Here is a 10,281-nt window from a genome sequence, read left to right as displayed (position 1 = left end):
TAGTAAATTTATCAGCTTTTCATTTCCCCACAGAAAACGCTAGTTAAAAATCGTATTTCACTAACCGCGGTACCGGTACGTTTGGGAGTAAATGGATCGTCGAATATTTTTACGATTTTGTTGTAAATGGTCAATAAAAATTTACAACGTTGCCATTAAAATACTTCACTCAATTTCGTAGTCAAGTTGTCAGTTATAGAACCTTGCTCACAATTTTTAGTATTTTATCGAAATGGTTGTATTTTTTAGTTGGTGAATATATGCTGGCAAACTTATTTGCTGAAATCGATAAATGAATTTGTTTCTTTTTATTGCCAGTGTTCGAATATTAAATTATATTCTCGAGTGTGTATGCGGATCGATCTCTTTTTTCTTAGTGAAATCGATCTGTCGATATGTAGTGGACGACGCTATCCTTACAGGTGCTGCACTCTTTAGGCCGAAATAGAGAATTATTACTGGCACTCGTGAGACCACGTTGACATGGGCGGCACCTGCTCGAACTAATGCGTACTAGATGTTCTTGCGGGAACCACGTTTGACACACTTGGGGTTCGATGTTGGTGGAACGTAAGACAAGGAATTGTTCGTGGATGAAGTAATAGTTTATCAACAAGCCAACAGCAAGACTATACTGAGTTACTGTTAAGCTGTTTACTGCCATCTGTCTGTGTCGTGCCGTATAGATCTGCGCGGCATATTAAAAAAGCGAACAATGTTTGTACGTTGTAATGTTGGCTACCATGTAGAAGTTTCTGTATATAACCACCTGTTCAAAGTAAACGCGCTCATAAAATTTTCGAAATGAAGTCCTTCGTACCGTACCCAGAAGACAGCGATTTTCCTATCGAAAATCTCCCATATGGCGTGTTCTCCACCAAGAAAGATGTAAGTAGAGATACATTTCTATGTTTTGCATTCGAGGAATGTTATGTGAAGCGACCTTTGAGCCTGTATGCACAAGCTTATTCCCTTACGGATTAAACGCGTACTTCGAGACTGCCTTCAGGCTGTGAGAGCCAAGTTTTAATGCTGCTCACTTTTATTCAAGGAAAAATCCCAATTTCTTGATGATATATGCATTTTCCTTCTTAGAAGAACCTTAAATATACGGACCGCGTGGTCTGAGGTGCAATGTCACGGACTGCGCGGCCCCTCCCGCCGGAGGTTCGAATTCTCCCTCGGGCAAGGGTGGGTGTGTTGATCTTGGCAGAAGTTAGTTAAGTAGTGTGTAAGTCTAAGGACCGATGACCTCAGCAGTTTGGTCCCTTAGGAATTCACACACATTTTTAAACACTACGGGAGACAGTTTGCGCAACGTAAAATAGTCTTCATCTCTATTTAGAGCTGAGCAACGGGCTGCATCCATCAGAATTTTTTTAGTGTAATTTGTAAATGGTATAGCCTTCGTGCTTTAATAATTCCCTGTACACTATACCAAATGAATAGTTAAATAGCGACCTGCTATATTTTATTGGCGTAACTAAAATAATAAAATATTACATCCCGAGGATGGAGAATCGATACGTCATGAAAGGCCGGTGAAATTTCTACAATGTTGGCTTATGTTTCATACATCAAAGACGGTATCATTGTCTCAGTTTTATGGACGAGTGACTATAATAAGAAAACGGCGTTCCGGTCATTTGCATCCACCGCATCCTTAAAAAATACAGATTAATATGCCACCAAACTTTTATTTGATATTCACATTCGTTGGCTTCGCCAATTCACAACCAAATCACCACATTTCAGGCTAGGCTAGCCCTCGGGCTACGCTACTGATCAATCTGTCGCCACAACCAAATCGACCGATTTGAGCCAGACTCAAGCTGTATGTCCTCACTTTAGCGACTCACGTTTTATGCTCACTAAAAATGTGGTTTTGGGCGTATTTTTGTACATTTATTGCTGTAAGATATTTGCTAAACGAAAGAACAGTAGTCTGAAAGGGGTTTTCGGAGTAGATGAGTCGTACAATGGACTATTCCATCGAAAATTTGAATCTCAAAATTAAATATGGTAATTTCTGATTAGCGTACTGATTTCTGAGATTCGAATTTTCGTGTGCTGTTTTCGTAATAAATGCCAGTTTTGTAGCAAAGACTGCCTACAGTCTCTGGGGGAAATATGGGCATGCGCAGAAATTTATCAAGGATGATAGGGAAATGGGGGCAAGGCTCTAAAATTTATATTTTTTATGTGAGTAAGATAATAAGTTTCAAGACGTCTCATGCCACGAGAACTGGATTTCGTAGATGACACAAACTCACTATATCCAAGAGAATGGATGATGATGTGTGAGAATGAACTCTGTACACCAGATACCAGAAAGGGACGTGGGCAGACAGTCTCCCCACCCCTTTCCTCCTTGCGGAGGCCTGTGGATGGAACGCTTACATTTTATAGTAATAAATATTGTAATTAAATGACAACCGTTGTTCGTTGCATGGCGCGTAATTTAAATACAAAATGACGCTCTCCAAATTGAGGAGGAAACGTTTTCCACTGTAAATCTCCTACATCTTTTCTGCAGTCAGTTGAATATAGAATCAGCATGTTTCGGGAAACAGAGTGATGTGCCGCACTTGTTAGTGGACTCGCATTCACGACGACGACGCTTCTGATCCGCGCAGGTCTTGCTATTTAGTTTCTTCATGATTTATCAAATTCGCTTGTCAGGTCGGTTAAGGTACCTTACACCTGTGCTTGCCCCTATATGCTAGTAGAGGCACGCCTCTTTGTCAACACGTGCGCACGAGTGATCCCATTTGCGTTGGGCGCCGGTCCGAGACGTGCGCGGCTGCTTGAGGGCGGAGAAATCGCTTTTCCGATTTTCTCACTGCAAAAATATCTGAGTGTATACAAGACTATGCCAGATCGTTTTTTGAACTTATTTTTTTCATCAAAAGCTTTACTTTCCTTGTGAGAAAAGAAAGCGGCTGCTTTTTATTTCGCATGATATTTTTAGTTGCGTAATGTTTCTCAATCAGTTTTTTAAGAAAATAACTTGTTTAAAAGTATGACTTTTTCGCATGTGGTAGTGTGGGATCTTTGCGTCTTAATAAACCATTTTCGTTTCCATAATCCGTAATATTATGAAATGAATCTTGTATTGAAAAATTGTGATAGCGTGTAGCTTACCGTTCGCTATGCTTTAGACCATACATTACTGCAAGTGAAATGTAGCTAAAAGCACAAGAAAGTTCTGTCTCAAGTAAATGCGAGTTACTGAATGGCGTCAATGCCGCGAACGCAAGCTGACGCAGTTCCCGTGAGCTTGCGCATTGTCATGAACACTGCAGAATTGAAAAACGAATTACCAGCGAACAGTATCGGACCGTCGTGTGGTTTTAATCGTCTATGTTCAGAAAACTCCAAATTCATACGAATTTTTCCCTTGGCGACGACTGCTTACACTGGACAGTCATCTGTTAAGGTCTTACAGTAGTCCCCATGCTGCATCACAAAAGGCACTCGAATAATTATTGTTCATATTTTACACTAAAGCTGAATATACAATTGGTATATGAAGCTAGAACATGAGACTAAATTAATGTAAGACAAAATTTTACTGTGGGTTGACTAAAATAAAAGCTTGTGACATCCTATTTAATTGATTTCTAAATGGAGATTAAAAAGGGCAAATGAAAAAAAAATTGTTTGAGGTAATTAATGAACAAGATGTTCCTGTTTGTCGTTTTAGTTTTCGTATTTTGGGAGACTGCAGTACCACAAATTGTAAATAATTACCTAATCTCCACTTTAAAAAGAACTTCAAAATGGCTCTAAGCACTATGAGACTTAACATCTGAGCTCATCAGTCCCCTAGAACTTAGAACTACTTAAACCTAACTAACCTAAGGACATCACACACATCCATGCCCGAGGCAGGATTCGAACCTGCGACCGTAGCGGTCGCGCGGTTCCAGACTGAAGCGCCTAGAACCGCTCGGCCACAACGACCGGCTTTAAAGAACTGTGCACAGTTCTTAGCAACAATATTTCCTTTAGGAAAATCATATGACGAAACCAAGGTTAAGTGTAACACCGTTTTAAAGGGCTTTCCCTTGGATCACTTGATCTCACCTAGCTAATTTGTTAAATTCTGCTCTCTGTATCTAAGGTGTTTATATTTCGATTTTCCTATTTTAACAGAAAGGCTAATGGGCGGGGTGGGGTCAGCTTAGCACCAAACAGTGCAGGCCGGGTAAACGCATTACGATGTGTTCTGTTGTATCCTCGTGCTGTTCAGACCAGTTTAAACTGTGGGAAGTGCTTGTCTTTGTTTTCGATCTGTGTTTTTTGCCCCTCATTGACTGGCAAAAGAATTCTCACGCTTGACAGCTAACATACCAGGTTGTAGATACACAGGCTCAGCCAGCAGTTGTTCTCCGCCAGCCAGTCTGAGCCATCTTACAGAGAAACGACGTCATTGTTTTACTGGTACTGTTTTGACAGTACAGTGACTCATCGAGGTTCGAAGCACAGAAGAAATAGGAGGTTATGGACTCACCTCTTGAGTACTGACCAACATTTAGGAACATTTTTTATTTACACGAATAACTAAAAACTTTTTTGAGAAAGATTATTCGCCGTATATAATGACAGTAGTACACCTCGGTATCTGCTGCAGAACATTCAAGAAAAATTTTAGATAGTACAGATTTTTCTAGGGGTGTAAGAGCAGAGGAAAAATTGTAAATGACGATAAGGTAAGATCAATTAGTGCACAACCATTGTTCTGAAAGAAAGCTCTGTACAGAATTCACCTTGTTCCCATTAATTATAGAGTAGCATGTGGTTTACAAATTTGCCTATATAGAAGAAGGGCGTTTATTGCACACCTGAGACTTCTCAGCAAGAACAAGTGTCGTCATCTTTGGTGTCGTCTTTGTGTGCTTCCATCAAAGCTGATATGTCCTAGAGGTCCTAAAATTCTTTTTCAAGGTTTTTTTTTTCTTTTTTCGGAACGATACGGTACTTGGCAATGGCGATGGCTCATCGACTGGAGCTAATAACGACATTTCAGAATAGTCTCCGTCTTGTGACAGACAGACAGATTGAAAAGCGAAACTTATTCAGATAATTCCATTTTTCTCATTGGTTGTGCTTCCACTGACAAGGAACTATGCACAGGTCTTGGCATTAAAACATCGTTTAAGAAAAATTGGAAATTTGGGGTAAGATCTTATGGGACCAAACTGCTAAGGCCATCGGTCCCTAAGCTTACGCACTGCTTAATATAACTTAAACTAACTTACGCTAAGGACAACACAAACACCCATGCCCGAGGGAGGACTCGAACCTCCGACGGATGGAGCCGCGCGGACCGTGACAAGACGCCCCAGACCGCGCGGCTACCCTTAGTTTAAGAAACCGAGGCAAAGTGGAATTGCGGTATGAAGGACTTTTCTCTATCACCAAATCTGACCCTGCCAACTTTTTTAAAAATTCATCTGTGTGACTTTCTCTGAGATGTTTTTCGATTTCACCGTTTTAACTCAGATAATAATTAAAGGAGGTAAGAAGACGTGGCTTTTTAATTCCCTATTGCTACAAAACTATGAAAAATGCTGAAACTAAGAAATGCCTATTTTATAAACAAATCTGAGAATGAAACTTTGCGTGTATCACCACAGCACTTACAATTTTTTTTCCCACCGATTGTGAAATTTGAGGGAACTTCTTTCTGTAACGAAAAATAACTTGTGCTGTAACACCTGATAAAAACAGGCGGAAGACGTCTCATACGTTTAGTGGAGTAAGTGAAGCATGTCTCAACCGGTTCGCCGGCCGGAGTGGCCGAGCGGTTCTAGGCGCTACAGTCTGGAACCACGCGACCGCTACGATCGCAGGTTCGAATCCTGCCTCGGGCATGGGTGTGTGTTATGTCCTTAGGTTAGTTAGGTTTAAGTAGTTCTAAGTTCTAGGGGACTGATGACCTCAGAAGTTAAGCCCCGTAGTGCTCAGAGCCATTTGAACCATTTTCTACAATGGTTTACATCAGTTTACAGCTTGAACATTTAGCTATTTTTCGACATAGTCACCAATTCTGTCGATGCATTTTTGTAGACGCTGGGCAGTTTTTGTATGTCCGTGTCATACCAGCTCGCCGCCATGCTGTTCAGAAAGTTATGAACTTCTTTCACCTCGTCGTCGGAGCTGAATCGCTGGGACCACAATTAACGATGACAGGTGCTGTGAGACTCTTAAAAAACTCAAACGGGCAATTCAGAACCGGAGAAGAGGAATGTTGAGCAGGGGCGTACACATTCTCCATGACAACGCTCGCCCGCACATCGCACGGCAAACCGGTGCTGTCCTGCAACAGTTTCAGTGGAACATAATCACCCACCCACCCAGCCACCCTATAGTCCTGACTTGGCGCCCAGTGACTATCACCTGTTCCCTAGGTTAAAAGAACATTTGGCCGGAAAGCGATTCAGCTCCGACGACGAGGTGAAAGAAGAGGTTCATAACTTTCTGAGCAGCATGGCGGCTAGCTGGTATGAGATGGGCATACAAAAACTGTAACAGCGTCTACCAAAATGCATCGACAGAAATGGTGATTATGTCAAAAAACAGTTAAACGTTCAAGCTGTAAACTGATGTAGAAATACAGAGGTCTATGTACTTATAAAAAAATAGGAGAGCTTACTTTTCGGGTTACCCTCGTGCGATATTGCAGTGGGTGTGTTATTCTGATGACGATGCACTGCGGAGACCACAGCCGTTGCGAAACACATCAGATGAGTTCGCAATTGCTAAGAATGACTACCATCAGTTGTAGAACGGAATGACCACAATGAAAATGTGCTGGACCGCGACTCGGGGCAGGATTTCCTGCTTATCGTAGACGCATGGTTGACGACATTAGAAGTTTGGGACGGCCGTGAGTCGTGCACGGATAGCCAAACGGTAAGGCGATCGCTCGCGATAAGCGGCAAATCCGGGTTAGTCCGGGTCCGGCACAAATTTTGATTGTTGTCATTCCATTCTAAAGCTGATGGTAGTCATTATTAGCAATTGCGAATTCATCTGATGAGTTACTTAATAAGTCTTTACTTAGTTTGACGAAAATAAATACAATGCATCTGCCCACCTCAAAACTACAGCAGCCACTACTGACTACGAAACGGAAACAAGAGAAAGAGCTACTTCCTTTAGACAACCATAAAATCCATCCCTCACAGGTATCTGAACCTGGACCCATCTCGGACGAATGATCAGAAGCCAGTCGCTTAGACTACAGCAGCTAAAAAAAGTTGTAGGACTCTCAATAGAAAAGGCAATAGTGTTTTGAAGTGTCTCTCTTGGTTACAAGTCTAGCAATACGTTATTGGCTTTGAGAGAAGTCTTCTACTTCGTAAGGGGTGTGTTACAGCGACAAAAGATTCACTGCTACAAAGTGTGGCCACCAGTCTTATAAAACCACATTGCGTGATTTGTCCGTCAGCCTCACACCCATATCAGGTTGGATTAAAGTATGTGGGATGTGCTTATCGCACATTCTATCTTAAACGTGTGGCCCCTAAACAAATTACGCAGAAAAGTACTATAAGAGGAAAACATCACATGCAGGGATTACAGGCATTTTCCAAATGATTTGTCACATTTTCTATCTTAGAAATGGACGATAAAAAGATTTAGTAATATCCTGTCTACAGCCTTCTCGTCTCTCAGAAGCGACAGACCCTGAACTTGGGCGAGCCACAGATCGGTGATTCCGCCCCATTTGTCAGTTTGCTTTGAATGACTTTCCCGCGGTTTCTTGGAGCCAGTGAGATGGCTCTTCCTTTGGGACTAGCGGGAGAGTGATGGACGTTGCTGTCAGTTTGTATTCCAGACCTGACTTCCGCAAGAGTCACAGCCCGTGGTCCTGTGATGGTAGCAGCGACTGAGACGCACAGTATCTCTCCAAAAATATGGCGATGATTGTGCAGTTATTAGGTACGTGTATCCTTTTTCCCCAACAGTCATTGTTCCTGTGTTGTTCGCAATTTGAATCACGCTGGTGGTAGGTTAATTGATGTTTGGAGAATAAGCTTATTGACAGACGGTGTTCTCAGAATGAGATTTCCACTCTGCAGCGGAGTGTGCGCTGATATGAAACTTCCTGGCAAATTAAAACTGTGTGCCAGACCAAGACTCGATCTCGGGACCTTCGCCTTTTGCGGGCAAATGCTCTACCAACTGAGCTACCCAAGCACGACTCACGCCCTGTCCTCACAGCTATAATTCCGCAGTACCTCGTCTCCTACCTTCCAAATTTCGCAGCAGCTCTCCTGCATACCTTTCAGAACTAGCACTCCTGCAAGAAAGGATATTGCGGAGACATGCATGCAAGGTATGCAGGAGAGCTTCTGCGAAGTTAGGAAGGTAGGAGACGAGGTACTGGCGGAATTAAAGCTGTGAGGACGGGGCGTGAGTCGTGCTTGGGGAGCTCAGTTGGTTACGGACGATACACGCGATTACACTGGATACAGACGTCCGATCCACATGGTACATCACAGTCAACGGTAAACCGATCACCCGATCACGCCTTCACAAGATAAATATGGCGGAATCGCCTTTATGTGTAGATTGTGGAATGCCAGACACGGATAAACACCGTCTCACATGTGGCGCTTCAGAAGACGTGTGGCGCTTGGTGCGACAGATTTTGTCGTATTTTCTACGAGTGACTGCGTACACATTACACCTCGGTTTCTACTATTTCCAGATCAACAGTATTTCCCGCGCACCAAAACCAACGCAGTGACTTGGATCCGTGGGCATGCGGTACACTACTTATTTCACGATGGACCTAAAATGTATTCGACTTTTGGAACTACCTACAAGAACGTCATTGCAAGATCGTACGGAACCCAAAATACGGACAGTATTTCACTAATTACTTAGGGAGTGACCTACGCGACCCTCCACGCAGCTAGATCATCAACAGGTAGGAGAAGACACCCATTGACTGAGCTGACAAGACTACGCCCGATTCTGGGTGGAATATACGACATATGTGAAAACCTACCTGGATGATGAAGCGTAAGTAGAGTAGCGACACACCCTTCTGCATCATGTACGCAACACTTTTTTTTTTTTTCCTCCATGTATGTTACCTCGGTGCAGGAACGCGCCGAGATATTGTTTTGTTTACTCAGAGCACGATGTGGTGCTAGGTACATTTATTTTTGTTGTGGTATAAAGTAAATCCAAATTACGAATATATTAAAATTAGTAAATAAAAATATATAAATAAATAATAACAAATTCCCACGAAAGATTTCACCTTACCATCCCTGATACCTTGCGGGCGACGGGGACCCTGTGGCCAGGCCTCGGGTTACGACCTCTGATCAATCCGCCCTCCCTTAAAAAAAAACCACATTGGTAGAGCACTTGCCCGCGAAAGGCAAAGGTCCCGAGTTCGAGTCTCGGTCCGGCACACAGTTTTAATGTGTCAGGAAGTTTCAGACGGTGTTCTATTGGTAAGGTCGCATTTTTTATTGTATAGCATAGCGGGACAGGTATCGCGACCTCAGTGAGTCTATCACTTTGTGTGTGGGATGAGTGTACTTTTGCTGTATTGTGGTCTTCGCTCAGTCTCGTTTGTGTGTGGCGCGGACGTATATACTTCGGCTTATTTCAGCATCTATTTACGCGTCTTATAGTGACATCAAACAGTACGATTGCCTGAGTTACATGTCTTTATATTCTGTGTGAACACTGGTAGATCTAGTCCATTGTTGACATTATTCCAGGATTGTATTTTGTCGCTAGATTTTTCTCTATATACCCGGTATGGTTCACGTGTATTGGAAATGGGGGGGGGGGGGGCGGTGTTAGTTACATAATCCCTGCCCATGTCTGAATGATACTAATTTTTAATGCACAGATACATTTTTATAGGAGTAATTTTCTAAACATTGCAGTGTGCTGGCTGTCCAGCGTGCGCCTTTGGAATTCTGTGGACCAGTCCAAATTACATTAATAGCAATGACTGTACTCGGATTTTCCCTTGATTTATGTACGAAACAGCAATCTCGCATGTACCAATAATAGTGCAGGGTTTATTTTGTTTATACATTTTAATTACACATTTTCATCCAACCTGGGAGTGCTACCTAGCTGAAAATGGAGTCACTCACGCAGGTTTTAAAATGATGGTGGTTGGGGAGGGATATGGGTGAGTTTGTTTCTGATTGGTGTAGAGAGAAAGGTGGAGGGAAGGGGAGTGCCTGGTGCTAAGACTGCTTGCAACGTTTATCTGCAAAGGCGTCGGTG

The 10,281-nt window shown here is 42.6% G+C and overlaps 1 protein-coding gene across 1 annotated transcript in view; it reads left to right on the top strand.

Moving 5' to 3' along the window:
• The first annotated feature begins 565 nt into the window (after positions 1-565).
• Positions 566-10,281, top strand: part of LOC124798423 (fumarylacetoacetase) — a 67,843-nt gene continuing 58,127 nt past the window's right edge. Inside the window, exon 1 of the mRNA XM_047261828.1 lies at positions 566-888. Within this exon, the coding sequence (XP_047117784.1) occupies positions 805-888 (84 nt within the window). The 5' untranslated portion in view covers positions 566-804. The remainder of the gene's footprint in view (positions 889-10,281) is intronic.

The sequence above is a fragment of the Schistocerca piceifrons genome, chromosome 5, assembly GCF_021461385.2.
Source record: "Schistocerca piceifrons isolate TAMUIC-IGC-003096 chromosome 5, iqSchPice1.1, whole genome shotgun sequence".
NCBI lineage: Eukaryota > Metazoa > Arthropoda > Insecta > Orthoptera > Acrididae > Schistocerca > Schistocerca piceifrons.
Note: the sequence above shows the minus strand (reverse complement) of the source record. Positions and strands in the feature narration are given on the sequence as shown.